Source organism: Mugil cephalus, chromosome 1 (genome assembly GCF_022458985.1).
Source record: "Mugil cephalus isolate CIBA_MC_2020 chromosome 1, CIBA_Mcephalus_1.1, whole genome shotgun sequence".
NCBI classification, from domain to species: domain Eukaryota; kingdom Metazoa; phylum Chordata; class Actinopteri; order Mugiliformes; family Mugilidae; genus Mugil; species Mugil cephalus.
In genome coordinates, this window is record NC_061770.1 from 32149057 (window position 1) to 32172333 (window position 23277).

The following is a 23277-nucleotide window of genomic DNA, read 5'->3' on the forward strand; positions in this document are numbered from 1 at the left end:
TGTTTAAAGACTTTTACAGGATGACATCAGTGTTTTATGTTGTTAAAATCTGACAGAATTAATATTTTAATTGTTTAATTTCTGCTTTTTTACATGTTTGATTGTAATGAGAGGCTTGAATGTGATTACAATTTTAAAAAGACATACTTTTCCATTTAAAGACTCGTTATTTTAACTCTGTATTTGCTTCTTCAAGAACATGAGCCAGTATTACATCAGTGAGAAGAACCTCTAGGATTAGAAGTTAATTTAAAGATCCAATCAGAGTCCATGAGCTGAATGTGAAGAGAAACTGGGTCAAAGTCTTGACCTGAATCCAACAGAAATGTTGATGAGAGGAAACAACCACTGACTTTGTTTTTGTTGTTGATAATGAATAAAATAAATACATTTTTTTCTTGAATCATTAGAACAACTTCAAAGAGTTTTCAGGATTTTAACTCTTTAAATGTCAGTCTGAAGGTTTGACCTGCTGGTTTTGAGAAGGTCTGAAGTTGTTCAAGTGATTTATGGAGAAAAAAATGGAAAAAAATACTGATGTATGACGATTTTAAGACTGTTTTTTAATTATTTTTTCTTTTATTTAATCATAATAACTTTCTTAACTTAATAAATTTCCACAGTGTCTTTAAAGTACACAAGGAGGACGCCAAAGAAGACGTTTGTCTGAACAGCTGAGAAGTGAACACAAGGCTTTAGTCACAGTGACTCAGGACACAGCTGCAGGAGATGGCAATGAAATTTCTGAGAGATCTTCTGACCAGTTGTAAATCCCCTCTCTCTCGTTCAGCTCTCACAGTCTCCTTATATTTGGTTCTCATCCCCAAGAACCCACATTCATAACAAAGGAAACTTGTCTCCTCACGTCTGGTAATTTTACGAGCTGACAGACGGTAAATTACCTTTTAACCTTCACGCGTTGTACACACTTCACAAACCCCAAATCAGGAAGAGAACCAAGAAGAAGAATCACATACTAGAACAGCAGACTGTAGTCACATGAAGATGTGTTTAATTTGTTCACTTGGAAGCAACACAAAAACGAGACATTCACAAACACTTAATATACTTTGTTACGGGCCTGTGTGTGTGGCCTTGTCTTTTTGTTCTCATTTCAGGTACCGCCTTCCCCCCCTCCACCTCAATCAGCTGATTAGCTGATTGCCAGCTGTATTCTATAAAGCTCCTACCTGGGTGCGTCATGGGGAGAGTGATCCTGCAGCCAGCGTGTGCAGCGTGTTTGTTTCTGGCCGGCATTGTGGTGTCTGAAACGGCTTCTTCTTGGTTTATTGTATATTGTAAATAAATCCCTGCGATTGCAGACGGTCCTTGGTTGGCTTCTTTGGTTTGTTTTCTCCTTTTACCTCAATTGTTACCTCCTTGTGTTCCCCTTGACATTTTCTGCCCTGTCGGGTCGTAACAATTTTGGGGGCTCGTCCGGGATCGTTCTCGCAGCTGTACCGGAGAGTTTCTTTCGTTGTTCATTCTCAATTTGTCCTGCGTATTGGTGTCTGTGTGCCTGCAGCCGGTGGCGACGTCAGTGGCAGCTTCTCCAGATTATACAGGTGAGTGCCCAGTTTGGTTGGGTTGAACTCATCCTTTCCATCGGGTGCTCTTTTGTTATTTTGCCTTTTTTATTTTCGGGGTTAACTCCGGGTGGAGGCTTTGGTCTCCGATGGGGGCTGGCGTTTCAGGGTTTCGGCCGCTGATGTGTTGCCAATAAGACGCCTCGAGCCCGGCACGCCCCAGAAGATAGGTAGGTGAAGTTCATGTTAGGTAGGATCTGGGGAAGTTTGTCTTTCGTGGCGGCTGTTTGTGTGTGGACATCATACGTGGTGCGTGTGTTCCTGGTGGTTCCCAGTTGATTGTTTTGTTTGTGGTCTGCTGTTATTTCCTCGTGGAGTTTTTTGGTAATGGCAGCGTTTGACGCTGGCGCATTTGTGTCGGATCCCTCATTAATTGTGTTTGACAAATTTACAAAAAGTGATCTACGTGTGATTGCCGAGTATTATGGTTTTCTGGTTTCTATGTCCCTTGTCAAAGCTGAGCTAAAGGCGGTGCTTTTAGATGAGTTGGTCAATAGAGGAGTTCTTAGTTTGCCTGGAGACGCTACGGTTGTGGCAGCAGCCTCTCCTGGTGAGGGCCGATCAGGGTACTCCTGCTGTAAAAGAGGTGGGGACGGCGGCGAGGCCGGTCACAATACCTCAGTTTGTCCCATTCTCTGTTGAGTCCACTCCTGGCTCAAAAGTGGAAGCCAGACTGAAAGTCCGTTTAGCTCGTTTTCAGTTAGAAAAAGGCGAGCGTGAGTTTCAGTTTCGCAGGGAGTTGGAATTAAAAAAGTTGGAGGCGGACACAGCTCTTAGGCTGCGCCAAGTTGAGCTTCAGGCTCGTACTACTCCTGCTGTCGAGGCTCCACCTGTGTCACTTCCATCCATCACTTTCGATGTGACTAAACACATCTCCTTGGTCCCTGTATTTCGTGAGGCAGAGGTAGAAACTTATTTCGGCGCCTTTGAGCTTATTGCCGCTGCGTTACGCTGGCCAGAGGATGTGTGGACTATTTTGCTACAATGCAGGTTGACAGGTAGAGCTCAGGAGGCCTGCTCCTCCTTGTCCGTGGAGGATGGTCTCAATTATGACCAAGTTAAAGGTGTTATTCTGCGGGCATATGAGCTGGTACCTGAGGCGTACAGACAGCGATTTCGAAATCTTCGTAAGACATCCAACCAGACCCATATTGACTTTGCCAGAGAGAAGGGCATTCTCTTCGACCGGTGGTGTGCGGCCTGTAAGGCTGATGATTTTGCCTCGGTGCGCGAACTTATGTTGCTGGAGGAATTTAAAAGTTGTTTCTGAGCGTACTGCTGTATATCTGAACGAACAGAAAGTGTCCACCTTGGCAGATGAGTTTGCGCTCACACACAAAAGAGTATTGGCTAAACGTGAGTCTTCTCGGGAGGTTTTGCTGAAGTCTGGTTCGCAGGTGTCAGGAGCTGCTGTTCCTTCTGTTTCCAAAGCTGATCTGCAATGTTTTTATTGTCATAGGTCGGGTCATTTGATCGCGGATTGTGTTGCCTGGAAGCGTAAGCAGCCTGTTGTGAGGCCACCAAAAGGCGTGGGGCTTATTAAAACGTCCATCAGTAGCGAGACCATAGTGTCAGAGGTTCCTGAAGACTGTTTTAGGCCTTTCATATTCAAGTGTTGGGTGTCTCTTGCGGGACAGGCCAGGGACCAGCGCCTAGTGACTGCGCTGCGTGACACTGCCTGCTCGCAGTCCCTCATTTTGTCCAGTGTGTTGCCATCTGGTGCTGAGTCTGATGCCAGTGCTGTGGTAAGGGGGATTGAGATGGGTTTCATTCCCGCCCCTCTGCACCGAATCCATGTGCAGTCGGATCTGGCAACTGGTTATTTTCATGTGGGGGTTCGCCCGTGTTTTCCTATTAGTGGTGTCGATTTCATCATGGGTAATGATATTGCTGGCGGAAAGGTTTATCCTGTTCCTAAGGTCGTTGCTGAGCCCATTCCAGAGACTGATCCTGATGAGTTGGCTGAAAAACATCCTGATGTGTTTACGGTTAGTGTGCTAACGAGAGCTAAGGCCAGTGGGCAGGCTCAGGACCAGGAGGTTGATTTGGCCGATTCTCTGTTTCTATCTATTCTCTCCCAGGATGAGCTAGTGGTGGTTCAGAGGACGGCGGGTTCAGAAAACCTGACCAGGGTGGGGAGTCTGTTGCTCCTGTTGCTCTTGCGGCTCCCTTACAACTTAATCGTGAGGCTCTCATTGCTGCCCAGCAAACAGATCAATCCTTAGCTAAATGTATGGCTGCTGCTGTGAAGGAATCCAGTGAGTGTACATCTAAGCAACCATATTTTCTTGACGATGGTGTCCTGATGCGCAGGTGGGCTTCACAATCAGGCAGAGCAGCAGTTGAGCTTGGTGAGGATTGGGGGGTGGTCCATCAGATAGTCCTTCCTGTTAATTGTCGCCAGCATGTGCTGAAGTTGGCCCATGAACATTTGTGGTCTGGTCACCTGGGGGTAACTAAGACCTATCATCGAGTCCTCCGGCATTTCTTTTGGCCCGGTTTAAAGGATGATGTGACGAATTTTTGTAAGTGTTGCAATACTTGTCAGATTGTAGGGAAACCGAATCAGCCTGTTCCCCTGCTCCTCTTCGTCCTGTTCCAGCCGTTGGTGAGCCTTTCGAGCATGTGATTGTTGATTGTGTGGGTCCATTGCCTAGAACTAAGGCTGGCAACCAGTTCATGTTAACAATGATGTGTGTCTCCACTCGGTTTCCTGAGGCTGTCCCTTTGCGAAAAATTACAGCACCAGCGGTCACGAAGGCACTGCTGAAGTTTTTCACTCTGTTTGGTTTGCCGAGGGTGGTGCAAACTGACCAGGGAACTAATTTTCTTTCCAAGGTCTTTAATGAGACCCTGCAGTCTCTGGGTATTGGTCATTCTGTGTCGAGTGCTTACCATCCCGAGTCTCAAGGTGCGCTTGAACGGTGGCATCAAACTTTAAAATCTATGTTGAGTAAATTTTGTCATGACAGTGGTAAAGACTGGGATGAGGGGGTACCATTTGTATTGTTTGCCATTAGAGATGCAAAGCAGGAGTCCCTGGGGTTCAGCCCAGCAGAGCTAGTATTTGGGTACAATGTGCGAGGTCCGTTAGCAGTCTTGAAGGAGCAGTTGGTGGGCAGCTCCCCAAGACAAACTAACATTGTGGATTTCGTCTCCAAATGCAGAGAGCGTCTGCATCTTGCCTCTAAACTGGCAAAAGAGGCCCTCTCCTCTGCTCAGGTCAGTATGAAACAACGATTTGACCGGAAGGCTGTTGAGCGGCAGTTCCAGCCTGGTGATGAGGTGTTGGTGTTGCTACCCACACCTGGGTCCGCGATTACAGCTCGATTCACGGGTCCCTATGTAGTGGAGAGTAGAATCTCTGACAAAGATTATGTCATCCGGACGCCCGAGCGTCGCAAGAAGACTCGTTTGTGCCATGTTAACATGCTTAAAGCTTTCCACTCACCAGAGGATAAACAGGTTGCATGTTCAAAGCACTGTTACCGTCGCTCCTTTGTTTGTTTGTGTAGCCGATGTAACTGATGACTTGATTCCACCCTCTGATGCACAGCAGTCTGGCCGGTTGTCCAACTCCGAGTTCATGTCGAATGCCAAGCAACATCTGTCCTATCTTCCCCAAGCTCAGCGTCAGGATGTGCTTGACCTTCTTGTTACCTACCCCACTTTGCATGGGGATGTGCCATCCCGTACCAACGTGTTAGAACATGATATTGATGTGAGTGATCATGCACCCATTAAGCAGCATGCATACCGTTGTCCTGTTGAGAAAAGAGAATTAATGAAACAAGAGGTTGCGTACCTGGTTGAACACGATTTTGCCCGACCTAGTTGTAGTCCTTGGAGCTCGCCCTGTTTGTTGACTCCTAAGTCAGACGGAACCCCTCGATTCTGCACCGATTTCCGTAAGGTGAATGCAGTGACTGTGCCGGATTCCTTTCCTTTACCTCGTATTGATGACTGTATTGACAGTGTGGGTCCTGCAGAATTTATTACGAAACTAGATCTGCTAAAAGGGTACTGGCAGGTCCCTTTAACGCAACGTGCATCTGACATTTCTGCATTTGTAACCCCTGATGCCTTCTTGCAGTACACCGTAATGGCCTTTGGCATGAGAAATGCCCCAGCCACTTTCCAGCGCCTCATGCAGCATGTATTGGGAAATGTGCCTGACTGTAGCGTGTACTTAGATGATGTGGTGGTCTATTCCAGAGACTGGGTGAGTCACATCTCCAGCTTGAAGGATGTGTTCCGGCGCCTGGCAGATGCCTCACTAACGTTAAATCTGGCCAAGTGCGAATTTGGCAAGGCTATGGTCACCTACTTGGGGAAGCAGGTTGGCCATGGGCAGGTTCTACCCGTGACCACCAAGGTTGAGGCTGTGCTGGCTCTCCCGACACCTACGACTCGGCGTGAACTGAGACGTTTCCTGGGTATGGCCGGTTACTATCGGTGTTTTTGTAAAAACTTTTCTGTAGTGGTTGCCCCACTGACCAAGCTGTGTAGCCCAGCCATTCCTTTTGTTTGGGATGATGACTGTGCCCATGCCTTTACTGCTGCCAAGTCCCTCCTCTGTAGTGCCCCAGTGTTGGCTGCACCCAACTTCTCCAGGCCTTTCAAGCTAGAAGTCGATGCTAGTGCCATAGGAGCTGGAGCAGTGCTATTGCAAGACGGTGGAGAAATGGAACATACTTCCATTTAGTCCTGTTCAGACCTTCCACTAAACATCAAGTGTCCAGATTAAGCAGCGACTTCCAGCTCTAAGTGTTGAAGCCCATGAGGAAGCGTAAAAAACTGCAGTTCATCGAGTGGCCACTAGAGGCGCCAAAAGGGAGCAAACTCCCATAGACCCCCATGTTAAAAAGCCCAACTTTACAGCATCATTAAACATGTTTACAGCCTGGTTCAAAAAACTGTTTTGGTCTCAATGGTTTATTTCACTATTTATGACAACCATTACAACTAGATGGAGCCATTAATCACAAACAAGTGACGTCTGTTCATTAATAATGAGTCTTTAAAAAGAGTCTCTCCTTGTAGCTGTGAACTAGGACATAAATCTGAACTTAAATCAACAGAAAACAATTATTTAATATGAGAAGACTCATCAGAATTAGTCATTAAAAACATGAGATGATGTGAAAGGAGGTGAAAAGTTGTTTTTTTAATTGTCATTTCAACTTTAAATAACAGGTGCAGCACATAGTGAAATGAGAGGACGTCCCTCTGGGACCATGGAGCTGCATGAAGACACAACACTGAAGACGATACAAGGGACTGAAGATAAAGTGCACGTGTGCAAACTCAAGCAGACGACACAAAAGTGTGCAGGACGACAGTGGAAAACACAATGCATCTACACAAAGATAATACACAGAACAAAGAGCAACGTGGGCTAATAGGCTAACAGAGTACAAGTTACAGCGGTTATTTATCATCATATTTTAAATGACATGAAAAGTCTTAGTTCAACAGAACAACACAATACAACACATATATAAATACAATCTGATTATACGTAGTGTTATTGTATGAGCCCCTTGCTCTTGCCCTGAATCATATCTGTAGAATTGGGAGGATATGAGCTAAACAGCTGCATCAGCCACATCCATTACACTACACCTCTGCACCTGAAGGCAGTTAAAACTCTAACTGGAGTAACGACAATAATTTAATGCTGCAACACAAACAAAAGGTTCACATCAAAGAGAAATGACATCAGCCGTGTTCCTTCTCCTTCTGTTTTTACTTGTAAAACTTCATCTGATACTGAGGTCATGTAAACTGACCTCTAAAGTGTCTTTCAACTACCAGCTGCACCTTTAAACAAACTTAAATATTTTAGTAAATCAGAGTTTAATTAAACAAAATCTTTACCTGAAGCGCAATAAAACCCGTGACCTTTTAAAAGATCCTAAAACTGGCACAGGTTTAATCTGAACCTTCACTCACAAATCTGTCCAAGTTAAAAACAGACGCCAACAGAAAAAATTTAAAAAAAAATCCTACGGTGACGTCAAATCACAAGAGGAAAGTATCTTAAATACAGTGTAAAAGTACCCGGCTTTTTATTTAGTGCATTTCCAGCAGGTTGTGACCAAGACAGGAACGTAATCTATCGTCGACTTTTCTGAGTCCATTCTTTAGAAATAAATAAATATAATTTAAAATGAAACTACAACAATGTAGTTAGTAGTAGTTCCAGTCGCTCCACATGGAAAATATCTTGTACAGTGTTTTTGGCTGAGAGACATTAATGAATTGTTCTTCAAGTTGAACTTGATTTGAATGTCCAGTGGTCGATGGCCGAGACGTCTCAGAGCCACTGGACAGTCCTTCAACCAATCAGAGCCACAGAACTATTTCTGTGCACAACTGTCAGCTTTTCGTCCTTTTAAGTCATTTCCTGTCAATTTCTCAGGTGACGTGTATGACTACTGTTAAACCACGCCCCTGAGCGATCTGATTGGTCCAGCAGAATCCGTTCGCAGTGGAGAGAGTCCAGACTGAGATTTTCCAACCTGAGGTTTTGTGGATTTTTGGGCATCTGAGAAGCTCTTCAGACGTTTGGCAAAGAACTAATCAATTCTTCTTCAAGATTGTCCTGGTTGCCGTCAACAGCGTCTTCAGGTTGGACTTGGTTTGTGTCAGCGGGAGGTGATCTTGCTCCTGTTGGTCCTCCTCTCATGTCCATTAACAGATTTTTTTAAGCCAGGCTCTCAGGCTGGTTGCATCGTGTTTGGGGAAGCTTTATACTTGACACTGAAAGAACAATTAACAGAACAAACAAAACGTTAGCTGACTCCTGGAAAAAGTCTGTACAGCGCAAGAAACAAGAAATTTAGGTTTAGGTTTGACTTACGTCTCTTTCTGACGCCGTTTTATGAAGAGATAAACACCAAGAGCTGTGAGGATTACAATGACGACAACCACAGCAATCACAAGCGGTACCTGTGAATGACCACCTGATGGGAAAGAAAAGACATTTAAATACACAATCACAAGTGAAGTTGAAATCGATCTGACACCAGAACTGTTCCCTTACCAAGATCAACGTCTGTCCTGTTCTTTGAATCTGGAGTTTGGTCGACTATGGGAATCAGTGACGCATCTGTCCAGGTTCTAACTATGTCTGCATCTGGAAAAACAAGTTCCAACTAAATATATTGATTGTGGAAAATGTATTTTGACAAACCAGTTATAGAAACTATGATGAGATGCGTTCCCGTCATTAGTTAGCGTTAGCCCACCAAAACTACATTTGAAGGAGCATCACTCAGATACTTATGCAGCCTCCATCATGGTCAGTAGCAAACTATGAAGTTAAAGAAGTCTCATGTAAGTACATTATAAGTTATAAGAGAGTGTAATGGATCAGCATTTAGCAAACTAAAGTGGTAAAAATTACTTTTCAATGCTAAAATGAGACTAATAAGGATTCCTGTTTGAAGACTTAATCAAAAATGGCCGTCAACGTTAACCCTGATTCTTACCAACAATAAGCTGAACAACCGTCTCGCTCCGTCACTTCGGGATAAAACATCTGTGTCTGTCTCGGCTCAAAATGCCTGGGCCGATTATTTGTCCAGTCCTGGGATCAACTCATCACTGCTCTGTCTCCCATTGCTCTCTGAAGCCTATCTGCGCCTGGCTGATGCCTGTCATCGGTCATGGAGTTCCACACCTGCATCTGTTCTCTCCATCTACGCAGAGCAAGGGTGGATCCCCACAGCCTTGGACCCCTGGCCCGAGCCCCCAGGACTGACAATCAGCTTCCTGCTCCACCTTCCACCAGGGTTTCCCTGGTCAGTGCTAGATCAAGAGCAAATAAGACGTTAATCCTAAAATGACCTTTCCATCACACATGAACTGGATGTCACGTGTTTTACTGAGATTTGGAAGAGTGCCTGTGTCTCAGTATCAGCGCTAAGTGAGTGACTGGTCGAGGAGGGGAATTACCATCGTATTCAAGCAAGACTTTGACTGTAAACATCTGTCACTGGCCTCATCCACCAGTTTTGGGGCAATCTTGTTTGAGCTGGGTTGTTCTTGTTCTGTACTGTGCACAATGATATACTCACCCCCAAAACACAGCACTCATCACTTCTCAGACTTCCTAGCTGAAATAAGTCCTTAGTATGATCCTGTTTTCATCGCTGGTGAAATGACTATATGTAACCAATAAGTAGAAATCAGTCCTGACAGCAGTTTACTATCAATCCAGATTTTATTTATACTTGCTGGACTGGAATGCATCATTCAAAATAACGTGGAAAATCAAAACTCAGTGGTAAAAGGACAAACAACAGGTGTCTTTTGATAATCTAAGGGACACTTTTCTGATATCGTTTAAGTTCATTACATTTATCACTTAACTGTCCTTTTTAAGACTAATACCAGTTGACCATAGTTCACAAAGGTAAAAATGATAAAGCTGAGTGAAAGCTGTGGAAGCTCAGCCCAGGGGAAATAGTTTCTGGAGAACATAAGGAGGATATAAGGATTTTCAAGCTGAAACAAGTTGTTCTCTGGAGGAAACTCATGTTAACAAGCAGTCTACCTACAATACTCAATACACTCTGTTCTTCACGACAAACTGAAATCTGTTTCCTGAAGATCCGCCTCTGCAGACTTTATTATTGTATAACTGGCAACATGGTCAAAGTTCACTCAGAAAACTGAGCTCATTGAAATCGACACATAGAGCCTCCCGCAGGCAGATCCTCCACGTCATTTAGAAGTTTTTATATTATTTGAAACAAAAGCTGAATCTAACAGATGAAACCTTGTTCATAATCTGGAGCTGGTTGAGGTCAGTGGTTGGTGGATGATTTCCAGACGTGTTTAATGACAGAAACGTCACTCAGCAGGTACGTCTTCTTCTGAAGTTGATTTATCTTTTCTGTGATTCCTCAGTTCTTCTCAAAGTGTCTCTTCATTCTGAGCTGTTGCTGATTTTAAACCAAAGCCAGATTGAAACATGAAGTGGAGATGTATTTTCTATTCCTTTGTGTCAGTGAGAAAGTGTTGATGCAGTTGTTTGGATCTTTGAACAGGACGTTGAAAAGTTGGACAAACTGTAGGTGACAAATGTGAATGTGTCAAATAATCCTAACAGGAGGATTCACACATGAAGATTTAAACTTCACTGTACAGAAAACAGAAATGAAAGTATCATTGTCACAGACGAAGGGAAAAGTCAAATGCTCGACTGCTGCTTTACAATAGTTTTTATGATTATTGTTGGTTTTATTGAAGCTGAGGCCTGGAGTTGTTGATACTGTGGCGAAGAGGGCGGGAAATACTGCACCGAATAATGTAAGAGGGAAAATGACCAACAACACCACCTGGGGAATTCCACCCCAAGAAATACTACTACAGAATATGAGAGTAATGGAGATGCATTGTCAGGTTAAATCAAATATTCTTCATTTATGACAGAATGAAGGCAACTAAAGAATGACCTGAACATAATTCTGTCTGGATGAGATGAGTAGGGAGCAAAGCTAAAAATGTTAAAGTTGAGTGAAAGCTGTGGAAGCTCAGACCAGGAGAAAGAGTTTCTGGAGAATATAAGGAGGATATAAGGATTTTCAAGCTGAAACAAGTTGTTCTCTGGAGGAAACTCATGTTAATAAGCAGTCTACCTACAATACTCAATAAACTCTCTTCTTCACATCTGAGCCCGACTGGTCCAAAGTCTCAGTCTCCAGACAAACTGAAATCTGTTTCCTGAAGATCAGCCTCCACATTCTTTATTATTTTATAACTGAACAAAGTTCACTCATTAAACTGAACAGATTAAAGTCGACACATTATCAAGTATCCATGTTGTTAGTTGTTTAGTAGTTACTGAGTTTCTTCTGTTCAAGTTCACAGGGAGATCCTCAATGGTCATTTAGAAGTTTTTAGTTTTTGATCCAAAAGCTGAATCTAACAGATGAAACCTTGTTAATAAACTGGAGCTGGTTGAGGTCAGTGGTCGATGGATGATTTCCAGACGTGTTTAATGACAGAAACTTCACTCAGCAGGTACGTCGTCTTCTGATGTTGATTTATCTTTTCTGTGCTTCATTAGTTCATCTCAAAGTGTCTTTTCATTCTGAGCTGTTGCTGATTTTAAACCAAAGCTAGATTGAAACGTGAAGTTGAGATTTATTCTATTCCTTTGTGTCAGTGAGAAAGTGTTGATGCAGTTGTTTGGATCTTTGAACAGGAAGTTGGAAAGTTGGACAAACTGTAGGTGACAAATGTGAATGTGTAAAATGATCCTAACAGGAGGATTCACAAATGAAGATTTAAACTTCACTGTAGAGGAAACAGAAATGAAAGTATCATTGTCACAGACAAAGGGAAAAGTCAAATGCTCAATCGCTGCTTTACAATAGTTTTCATGATTATTGTTGGTTTTATTGAAGTTGAAGTCAGGACTTGTTGATAATAATGCCTGCGATTCCGTCACTTTTTAAAGCTGACTGTATGTTAACTTGTGAGGGATCATGTGCTTCATTTTCAGGACTCTCTGATTCTTCAGATGGAAGGTCTGTTCCTTCACTTCCTGCTCAGAACCATCACCAGTTTGGTTTTCTGTCTCCTCCTGACTCACTGTTCTAGAGGTAACTAATAAACAATACAATATTTAAAAGGTCAGCGTTAGACTTCGTCAAAATACATATGAATCAATAAAAACCAACACTCAACACTAATAGTTGAAGTGTTGTAGGTGCAGTTATTTCCCAATTGTGCTCAATCAACCGTTTGCGTTATTTTACTCTTCATACTCTTCATCTACCCCCAGTCTTTCACTATGAAGCCATAGACTACCGTTGGAAGACTTTCACAATGTGTCTGGACATCGTCTCCCTTAAAATAAACTAAACATGTTGCTTGTGTGTGGGTGGGTGGGTATATAGAACCAGACACAAACTACACCACAGTGTAGGCCAGGGCTGGGCAATTCATTTCTACAGGGGCCACATGAAACATCTGAAGTGTGTTGGAGGCCAAACCAAACGATAACTTAAGCGTAATTCTGCGCAATATTAATTTTCTCCCATTGTAAAAAGCAGTAAATTATATATGTTGATAAGCTGCTACTGGTAATCAGAAGCATAAGAATATTCTGTAAATATTTATTTAAATTCATGAGTTTTGCTGTAGGTTGAAGAGGAAAATGAAACACAATCGATCTGTAGTTTTGGATAAAACGCATTGGAATGTTGGAAACTTTGTCCTCTTTGGAAAACTTCGGTGGATCATGTAGCTACGTGAATTATTTTCTGTATCTCAATAAATCTCAATAAATGTTTAACCCTTTAAGACCTGAATGTCCGTCTGCCCACAAAGAGAAGCTTGCTGTATTTGAATTACCGTAACTCCCTGATGGATAATATTCAAATTGCGCATTCTAGAAAAACGCTGCCATTACAGTAATGATGACGCAGCGCTGCTGTCGGCTGCAGGTTGAAGAGCAACGATCACGGAGTCCCAGCAAGAGAGAGTTGTTTGGAGGAATTTGTTGGTAAAAACAAAGTTTTATACCCTTGAGATGTCAGGAAGGTCTTCCAGGCAAAAGCGCAACTAACCAGTGTTCAGTCACAATGAGTATTATCAGTAGAACCAAACCAATGTGACTTACGGTAATTCATAATCAGCCGTTTTGACGGATGCCAGCGATCCGTTCAGGCTTTAAAGGGTTAATAGATGCAAGAAGCTGTTTCAATCTTATATGTCTATCTTATAATCTGAAAAGTCACTTTCTTCTGTAGCCCACAGGACACAATATCTATGATTTCCAAATCTATTTGAAATGTGGACTTGTCAGACCACAGCACACTTTTCCACTTTGCGTCAGTCTGTCTCAGATGAACTCAAGTCCAGAGAAGCTGGAGGTGTATCAGGGTTTAGTAAATTTATGGCTTCCTCTTTGCATGATTTTTATCTTGCACTTGTAGATGTAGTGATGAGCTGTGTTAACTGACTTCTAAACTTCCTGCTGTGTCTCTGATGGATTTGTTTGGTTGCCCCAGTCTGAGGACAAACTGGTTCAATTGAATCCAGAGCTCCCTTGAAAATATATTTTGGTTTCCTCTTTTGATTAATGATGTCCAAGATCTAAAAATAAAAGAATTCAAAATAAATTTCATTAAATAAATGAAAAAAAAAGAAATAATTTTTGAATGAACTGAACAATTGAGTCCCTTCAATATGTTTGGATGAGCAGCAAAAATAATCAACAAAAGTGTCCAGAGATGAAGTTTATGAGACTAATTCCATACGTTCCAGTGCAGAACTCAACAAACCTCTGTTTTTCTTTCCAGGTCAGTCTGAGTCAGTGGATTCACTTCAACCAATTATAGCAAGAGTTGGTGATGACGTTGTTCTACCGTGTCAAATCAAACCTTCAGTGGACGTTTCTGAAGCAACGTTGGAGTGGAAGAGGTCGGAGCTCTACGTCCTGGTGTGGCGAAATGGTGCAGACCTTACAATGCAAAAAGATCCGTCCTACAGAGGAAGAACATCTCTGTTCCCTGATCAACTGAAACATGGAAACGTTTCCCTGAAACTCTCTAATGTGAAGCTGTCTGATAAAGGAACTTACAAATGTTACGTTGTAGAGATAAATAGAGAGATGTTTGTTGAGCTTGTTGTTGGTGAGTAGACGTATAAAGTATAGTCCTCTGACATCAACTCTGACCTGAAGTTGAGTTTCACTTCCACTGACTTTGGTTTGAAACATTTTGTTTCTCAGCATCAGCTCCTGTCTCCTCACCCGTCATCAGTTTATCAGGGATGGACAGAGACAGAGGAGGAGTGGTGCTACAGTGTGAATCCAGAGGCTGGTATCCAGAGCCTGAGGTGTTGTGGCTGGATGCTGAGGGAAACCTGCTCTCTGCTGGACCTCCAGAGACAGTCAGAGGTCCTGATGACCTCTATACTGTCAGCAGCAGAGTGACTGTGGACAAGAGACACAACAACAGCTTCACCTGTAGAGTCCAAGAGAACAACATCCACCAGACCAGAGAGGCTCACATACATGTTTCAGGTAGAACACGCTTAGAGAACGGACCATGACATGATTTTAGTTCGACACAGTTTGTGTGTGATTGTGTAAAAATGTCATGTAACTCTGTGTGTTTTCATTTCAGATGATTTCTTCTTTTCCTCGTCCAGTTCTACTGATGGGATGATGGGAAGAACAGTTCCATTTTTTCCCATCATCATTGGTTTGGCTGTTAGCTTAGCTGTTAGCATCATGTTTAATTTAGCAGGGGTCTTCTTTGTGTGCAGACAAAATAGAACCAGTAAGTTACAGATGAGTCACCACATTAATGATGTAAAACACCAGCAAACGTCTTTTCTAGTTGAATTTAGCTGCTTTGATTTTACACAGAAACCAAGAAAAGACCCAGAGATGAAGCTGAAAGAGGAGAAAAGCTCCTGACAGAGGAAACAGTGAAGATGAAGCTTTTTGGAAGAAGAAATAAAAAAATGAAAGATGTAAGAGACAATACATGAAACTGTCTTTGCTCCATCTACTGGTGAAATGATACAACTGCAGGTTTTCTCCTCTCAGGTCAATGAACTAAAGGAGGAGAAGAAGAAGCTGCAGGAGGAGATGGAGACCAGAAACAAAGAGATGAAGGAGATAAAAGATGAGGTGAAGAACAAGCTCATAGACATGGGAGAGAAGTAGTTTATTCACACACATCATTCTCATCAGAAACAACAACATCCAGAAATAGAATAGAAGAAGAAAAGTCTTTATTGTCACCGCAGAACACAAATGTACAGCACACGTCTTTGTTTCATGTATGAAACAAATCTCTGCTTGTTAGATTTGTGAGATAGTTCCTCATGTTCCTTCGTGTTCCTGAGTTCTTGTCTAGATTTTAGTTTGTGGATCTCATCTATGTTTGTATTTGTGTTATTTTATAACCTCCAATACTTTTAGTTCCAACTTCAGTTAGTTTTGAGTTTCTTTTGTTTCCTCCTCTGGTGTCTTTATTTGGGTCCTACCTCCACAACACATCACGACACAACACAACACAACACAACACAACACAACAGGACACGACAAGAACAAGACAGGAACACACAAGAACACACAAGAACACAACACACAAGAACACAACAGAACACAACACACCAGAACACAACACACAAGAACACACAAGAACACACCAGAACACAACACACAAGAACACACAAGAACAGAACACACAAGAACAGAACACACAAGAACACACAAGAACAGAACACACAAGAACACATAACAACACATAAGAACACAACACATAACAACACATAACAACACAACACATAACAAAACATAACAACACAACACATAAGAACACATAACAACACATAAGAACACAACACATCACGTAAGAACACATAAGAACACATAAGAAAACAACACAACACATAAGAACACAACACAACACATAAGAACACAAAACAACACATAAGAACACAACACATAAGAACACAACACAACACAACACAACACAACACAACACAACACAACACAACACAACACAACACAACACATAAGAACACATGGATGTGGACTAAGACCAGAAAGACAGATTTTAAACATGTTTTATTGATAAATCAACTCTTTTCTTCTTTGCTATGAAGCATTTTCATCTGTTTCTATTAAAGGTCTTTCAGAGTTTTTCTTTACTCATCCTGACGTTTGTCTGTCAGCACATGTTTCATGAATCCTACGTAGAAACTTCTTTCTTTTTCTTTTACAACTAAACTAAATGTTTCTCTTCATGTTTCTCCAGAGAGAGAAATCCAGTACAGAGGTTCTTCTTTTTACTAAGAATCATCTGCTGTAACTTTTTATTCAACTTTAACAAACATCCTTCCTGAAAACAGCCAAACCTCCCACTAGAAACATGATGTTAACTAAGAGCAGAAAGACTTGTCATTGTCTGTCTGTCTTTGATTGGTTTCTAAAGCTCCTCATGTTCTAGGTCCTACCTCCTCATCACATTTATGTTTAATGATGAAAAGTTCTCTGAATGATTGAGAGATAGAACATGAAGCTGACTGATGTGAAAGGACTAATCTGTGGATGTCGTCTCCTCCCAAACCTGAACAAACACAGAACAGCAGCAGCTCAGTCACTCTGGAGACGTTAAGAGACATCGATGTGGTGGTTAATCCCAAGGACTGCTATATCGTTCTAAGAAACATGTCTGATCAGGTGATGTTGTTTTAAGAGTCATTTCTTTTCATAGAAAATATTGATTCAACAGATTTAATAGACACCAACATTCATTTGTTCCTGTCTCTGTGTCTCATTCTTCTTCTTGTGTTTCATTTCCGTCCTGCAGGACAAACCACTGGGAGGACGTCAGTTAAAAGTCCAGATCAACAATAGTGAACCCATCACATACACATTTGATTCATCAAAGGAACTCAAGGCTGGAAAGTCTGTTACTGTGAGTCTTTGTAGATATTTCATTGATGTTGTTGTATTTTCCATTTTCTTACTTTTCCTTCAGCTTTTCTAATTATTATTTTCTGACTGTGACTCTGTGACCTTTGGATTTACTACATTTACAGATATACCGTCCAGGCTTTGCTACACTCTCTCCTGACCCTGGTGACCTGGTGTGGGAGGAGCTGAAGTCCTGGATGTTTGGAGACAGAGTCCAGGTCTCTCTGCAGTGAAATAGTTCCCAGTTGAACTCCTTCAATAAAGTTCAGTAATCCAGCAAACAGCAACATTATAGATGAGAAACAGCACGACTCAGATCTTCCTGCAGAAACCACACACTGCAGAGAAAGTCTCTGGAAACACTTGGCTCCATTTTATTGGATTAGTCAAGTTTGATGTGAAAGTTGGTTTGTTTAAAGACTTTTACAGGATGACGTCAGTGTTTTATGTTGTTAAAATCTGACATAATTAATATTTTAATGTTTTAATTCTGCTTTTTTACATAGTTGATTGTAATGAGAGGCTTAAATGTGACAATTTAATAAAGACATACTTTTCCATTTAAAGACTTGTGCGTGTGATAAAGAGTCCTACTTAAAACATTTTGTCACCTTCAGAATTTTCTCTATACTGTTATTTTAACTCTGTATTTCCTTATTCAAGAACATGAACCAATATTACATATCAGTGAGGAGCACCTCTAGGATTAGAAGTTAATTTAAAGATCCAATCAGAGTCCATGAACTGGGACTACAAGGGACTGAAGATAAAGTGCACGTGTGCAAACTCAAGCAGACGACACAAAACTGTGTAGGCAGACAGTGGAAAACACAATGCATCTACACAAAGATATTACACAGAACAAAGAGCAACGTGGGCTAATAGACTAACAGAGTACGAGTTACAGCGGTTATTTATCATCTTATTTTAAATGACATGAAAAGTCTTAGTTCAACAGAACAACACAATACAACACATATATAAATACAATCTGATAATACGTAGTGTTATTGTATGAGCCACTTGCTCTTGCCCTGAATCATATCTGTAGTATTGGGAGAATATGAGCTAAACAGCTGCATCAGCCACATCCATTACACTACACCTCTGCACCTGAAGGCAGTTAAAACTCTAACTGGAGTAACGACAATAATTTAATGCTGCAACACAAACAAAAGGTTCACATCAAAGAGAAATGACATCAGCCGTGTTCCTTCTCCTTTTATTTTTACTTGTAAAACTTCATCTGCTACTGAGGTCATGTAAACTGACCTCTAAAGTGTCTTTCAACTACCAGCTGCACTTTTAAACTAACTTAAATATTTTAGTAAATCAGAGTTTAATGAAACAAAATCTTTACCTGAAGTGCGATAAAACCTGTGACATTTTAAAAGATCCTAAAACTGGCACAGGTTCAATCTGAACCTTCACTCACAAATCTGTCCAAGTTAAAGACAGACGCCAACAGAATTTTTTTTAAAACAATTCCTACGGTGACGTCAAATCACAAAAGGAAAGTATCTTAAATACAGTGTAAAAGTACCCGGCTTTTTCTTAAGTGCATTTCCAGCATGTTGTGACCAAGACAGGAACGTAATCTATTGTGGGCTTTTCTGACAAGTCCATTCTTTAGAAATAAATAAATAGAATTTAAAATGAAACTACAACAATGTAGTCAGTAGTAGTTCCAGTTGCTCCACATGGAAAATATCTTGTACGGTGTTTTTGGCTGAGAGACATTAATAATTTATTCTTCAAGTTGAACTTGATTTGAATGTCCAGTGGTCGATGGCCGAGACGTCTCAGAGCCACTGGACAGTCCTTCAACCAATCAGAGCCACAGAACTATTTCTGTGCACAACTGTCAGCTTTTCGTCCTTTTAAGTCATTTCCTGTCAATTTCTCAGGTGACCTGTATGACTACTGTTAAACCACGCCCCCGAGCGATCTGATTGGTCCAGCAGAATCCGTTCGCAGTGGAGAGAGTCCAGACTGAGATTTTCCAACCTGAGGTTTTGTGGATTTTGTGGAACATGCTGCAAGCAATGTGGCTAGAAATTTAGGAGGCAGGCAAGTGAGGGCCAAGTCCCCGGCAGCAGGGCCGAGGCGCAACAGCAGCCTATGGGACCCACAGACGGGGCGAGGGCCCCCAGGACTCAGGAAGTCCCCCGACCAGACCCCGCCCCCAGCCCAGCACAGCAACCAGGATGCGACAGACCCCCAGGAAACCCCGAAGAACCAACAGCGACCAGCCGAGCACTGGCATCACCTACCCCCCCATCCATCCCCCAGGGTGGCAGGGGTGCCCCCAAGGTGGACGGAGACCCCACCCCCCGCAGCTCCACCAGCCCCAGCGGGACAGAGCGACCGGACACGCCCAGGGTGGTACTCAGGCAGCCCCCCTACCTCAGTCTCCGACCCCAAGGCGCCGGGCGTGGCCCCGACCGCCGCGTCCCCCCGGACCCCAGGAAGGCCCCCCCGACCAGCGAGGGCCGAGCCACCAGCGGAAGGGAGGAGGGGCTGGAGGAGGAGCCAGGCGAAGGGAGGAGGGGGCCGCAGAGGGGAGGGAGAGGAGGGGACAGGGAGCCCGCCAGCCCAGACCGCCAAGGCCCACCAGGAGATTCAGGGAGAGTCGGCCACCGATACCCCACGACCCCAGGAAAGTGAGCAAGCGCTGAAGCCACAGGGAACCCCAGGCAAGTCTCCAGTGCCAGCCCACGTGGGGGAGAGGGAGGCTAGCCGGGTAAACTGGTCAGGGCCGGAAGTCAACCCAGGGGTGAGAAGGAGTAGGGCACCCCTAATGCATGCTCAAGGTGTTGTGGTCCGGGGATTCTCCTTGGTGAACCTGGATGAAGAGGGCAATAAAATCTTTTCCATAACGACAGTCATCACTGTAAGAGAAATATTATTATAGCATTACAGTAAGTGGAACACAAGTGGCAAAAGCTAGCAGACAAAGTCAAGATGTAAATTAAGGTTGAGGGAGTCGCAGAATACAGACTACAGACACAGACAATCTGAAATCTGTTTCCTGAAGTTTAGCCTCTACAATCTTTATCATTTTATAACTGGCAACACTGTTAAAGTTCACTCATTAAACTGAACTTATCAAAGTCGACACATTATAAAGTATCCATGATGTTAGTTGTTTAGTAGTTACTGAGTTCCTTCTGTTCATGTTCACAGGGAGATCTTCAGTGGTCATTTAGAAGTTTTTAGTTTTTGAATCAAAATCTGAATCTAACAGATGAAACCTTGTTAATAAACTGGAGCTGGTTGAGGTCAGTGGTCGATGGATGATTTCCAGACGTGTTTAATGACAGAAACTTCACTCAGCAGGTAAGTCGTCTTCTGAAGTTGATTTATCTTTTCTGTGCTTCCTTAGTTCTTCTCAAAGTGTCTCTTCATTCTGAGCTGTTGCTGATTTCAAACCAAAGTTAGATTGAAACGTGAAGTTGAGATTTATTTTCTATTCCTTTGTGTCAGTGAGAAAGTGTTGATGCAGTTGTTTGAATTTTTGAACAGGAAGTTGGAAAGTTGGACAAACTGTAGGTGACAAATGTGAATGTGTAAAATAATCCTAACAGGAGGATTCACATATGAAGATTTAAACTTCACTGTAGAGGAAACAGAAATGAAAGTATCATTGTCACAAAAAGTCAAATGCTCAACTGCTGCTTTACAATAGTTTTTATGATTATTGTTGGTTTTATTGAAGTTGAAGTCAGGACTTGTTGTTAATAATGCCTGTGATTCCGTCACTTTTTAAAGCTGACTGTACGTTAACTTGTGAGGGATCATGTGCTTCATTTTCAGAACTCTTTGATTCTTCAGATGGAAGGTCTGTTCCTTCACTTCCTGCTCAGAACCATCACCAGTTTGGTTTTCTGTCTCCTCCTGACTCACTGTTCTAGAGGTAACTAATAAACAATACAATATTTAAAAGGTCAGAGTTAGACCTCGTCAAAATACATATGAATCAATAAAAACCAACACTCAACACTAATAGTTGAAGTGTTGTAGGTGCAGTTATTTCCCAATTGTGCTCAATCAACCGTTTGCGTTATTTTACTCTTCATACTCTTCATCTACCCCCAGTTTTTCACTATGAAGCCATAACCTACCGTTGGAAGACTTTCACAATGTGTCTGGACATCGTCTCCCTTAAAATAAACTAAACATGTTGCTTGTGTGTGGGTGGGTGGGTGGGTATATAGAACCAGACACAAACTATACCACAGTGTAGGCCAGGGCTGGGCAATTCATTTCTACAGGGGCCACATGAAACATCTGAAGTGTGTTGGAGGCCAAACCAAACGATAACTTAAGCGTAATTCTGCGCAATATTAATTTTCTCCCATTGTAAAAAGCAGTAAATTATATATGTTGATAAGCTGCTACTGGTAATCAGAAGCATAAGAATATTCTGTAAATAGAGTTTTGGTGTAGGTCGAAGAGGAAAATAAAACACAATCGATCTGTAGTTTTGGATATAACGCATTGGAATGTTGGAAACTTTGTCCTCGGTGAAAAACATCAGTGAACCAAGAAGTGACCATGTAGCTACATGAATTATTTTCTGTATCTCAATAAATCTCAATAAATGTTTAACCCTTTAAGACCTGAATGTCCATCTGCCCACAAAGAGAAGCTTGCTGTATTTGAATTACCGTAACTCCCCGATGGACAATATTCAAATTGCGCATTCTAGAAAAACGCTGCCATTACGGTAATGATGACGCACCACTGCTGTCGGCTGCAGGTTGGAGAGCAACGATCACGGAGTCCCAGCAAGAGAGAGTTGTTTGGAGGAATTTGTTGGTAAAAACAAAGTTACTCGTACCCTTGAGATGTCACAAAGGTTTTCCAGGCAAAAGCACAACTAACCAGTGTTCAGTCACAATGAATATTGTCAATAGCGCAAACCACTGTGACTTACGGTAATTCATAATCAGCCGTTTTGACGGATGCCAGCGATCCGTTCAGGCTTTTGAGGGTTAATAGATGGCAAGAAGCTGTTTTAATCTTACTTTTTTTGTCGTTGACGAACTAACAGTGTCATGACGTAAATAACACATCATGGCTCAAAATAAAAGCAACACAGTCGTATTGCATGCACAGCATGAATACTTGTTCATTTGTGCTTATGACTGACAAACCGCAGGCCAGACGGGAATGCCCAAAGGGCCGTATGTGGCCCGCAGGCCGTAAAATGCCCAGGTCTGGTGTAGGCCAATCCAGGCAGGTGCTCAGAGAGAGAGTAGACTGACTGAGGCGGCCTTTTAACAATTAGACCACACCCCAAAGGGGTGGAGTATTCTGGACAGCCCATTTCTGCCAGGTCTGTGGGAGGGAAACTGCAGTGAAAGGCAGACAGGTTACTGGGCCGTCACATCCACGAACACACTCCACTAACCCTAAGGAACCACCAGATTCAGATTCAGAAAGATTTCATTTGTGCCCAGGGGGGGACACGCACACAACACTGATGTAAGACTGAGTGGAAAGCAAAACAGAATAAACCAATAGGAATAAATATATATATATAAAATAAATAAACATGGGCATAACATTGGTACTAATACGCCCCCATACCATCACAGTTGCTGGCTCTTGAAACTTGATACTGATAATAATCTGGATGGACATTTTTTTCTGTAGCCCACAGGACACAATATCTATGATTTCCAAATCTATTTGAAATGTGGACACATCAGACCACAGCACACTTTTCCACTTTGCGTCAGTCTGTCTCAGATGAACTCGAGTCCAGAGAAGCTGGAGGTGTTTTCAGGGTTTAGTAAATTTATGGCTTTCTCTTTGCATGAATTTTATCTTGCACTTGTAGATGTAGTGATGAGCTGTGTTAACTGACTTCTAAACTTCCTGCTGTGTCTCTGATGGATTTGTTTGGTTGTCCCAGTCTGAGGACAAACTGGTTCAATTTGAATCCAGAGCTTCCTTGAAAATATATTTTGGTTTCCTCTTTTGATTAATGATGTCCCAGATCTAAAAATAAAATAATTCAAAATAAATTTCATTAAATAAATGAAAAAAAAAAGAAATAATTTTTGAATGAACTGAACAATTGAGTCCCTTCAATATGTTTAGATGAGCAGCAAAAATAATCAACAAAAGTGTCCAGAGATGAAGTTTATGACACTAACTCCATACGTTCTAGTGCAGAACTCAACAATCCTCTGTTTTTCTTTCCAGGTCAGTCTGAGTCAG

General features: G+C 42.2%; 3 protein-coding genes across 3 annotated transcripts in view; all 3 read left to right on the top strand.

Moving 5' to 3' along the window:
• The first annotated feature begins 10281 nt into the window (after positions 1 to 10281).
• LOC125006192 (myelin-oligodendrocyte glycoprotein-like) lies at positions 10282 to 14779 on the top strand. Its single transcript, XM_047582045.1, has 5 exons — positions 10282 to 10459; positions 12106 to 12205; positions 13910 to 14242; positions 14341 to 14394; positions 14763 to 14779. The coding sequence occupies exons 2-5, from the start codon at positions 12124 to 12126 to the stop codon at positions 14777 to 14779; spliced, it is 486 nt and encodes a 161-aa protein (XP_047438001.1). The 5' UTR covers positions 10282 to 10459; positions 12106 to 12123.
• LOC125016480 (lamin-A-like) lies at positions 14580 to 17380 on the top strand. Its single transcript, XM_047598990.1, has 6 exons — positions 14580 to 14634; positions 14738 to 14893; positions 14983 to 15249; positions 16711 to 16809; positions 16940 to 17047; positions 17172 to 17380. Exons 3-6 carry the CDS (start codon positions 15136 to 15138, stop codon positions 17277 to 17279), a joined length of 429 nt encoding a protein of 142 aa, XP_047454946.1. The 5' UTR covers positions 14580 to 14634; positions 14738 to 14893; positions 14983 to 15135; the 3' UTR covers positions 17280 to 17380.
• Positions 17381 to 20300: 2920 nt separating this feature from the next.
• Positions 20301 to 23277, top strand: part of LOC125006318 (myelin-oligodendrocyte glycoprotein-like) — a 126673-nt gene continuing 123696 nt past the window's right edge. The window contains exon 1 of the mRNA XM_047582298.1: positions 20301 to 20385. The gene's annotated coding sequence lies outside the window, so the exon portion shown is untranslated. The remainder of the gene's footprint in view (positions 20386 to 23277) is intronic.

What these genes read in the sequence shown, in the direction of transcription:
- LOC125006192 (XM_047582045.1), top strand. Translation starts at nt 12,124, where the DNA reads ATGGAAGGTCTGTTCCTTCACTTCCTGCTCAGAACCATCACCAGTTTG. An exon ending in CCTGACTCACTGTTCTAGAG is followed by an intron (nt 12,206 to 13,909) that starts GTAACTAATAAA and finishes TTTTCTTTCCAG; the next exon opens with GTCAGTCTGAGTCAGTGGAT. An exon ending in GTTTGTTGAGCTTGTTGTTG is followed by an intron (nt 14,243 to 14,340) that starts GTGAGTAGACGT and finishes TTTGTTTCTCAG; the next exon opens with CATCAGCTCCTGTCTCCTCA.
- LOC125016480 (XM_047598990.1), top strand. Translation starts at nt 15,136, where the DNA reads ATGATACAACTGCAGGTTTTCTCCTCTCAGGTCAATGAACTAAAGGAG. An exon ending in TAAGAAACATGTCTGATCAG is followed by an intron (nt 16,810 to 16,939) that starts GTGATGTTGTTT and finishes TCCGTCCTGCAG; the next exon opens with GACAAACCACTGGGAGGACG. An exon ending in AGGCTGGAAAGTCTGTTACT is followed by an intron (nt 17,048 to 17,171) that starts GTGAGTCTTTGT and finishes CTACATTTACAG; the next exon opens with ATATACCGTCCAGGCTTTGC.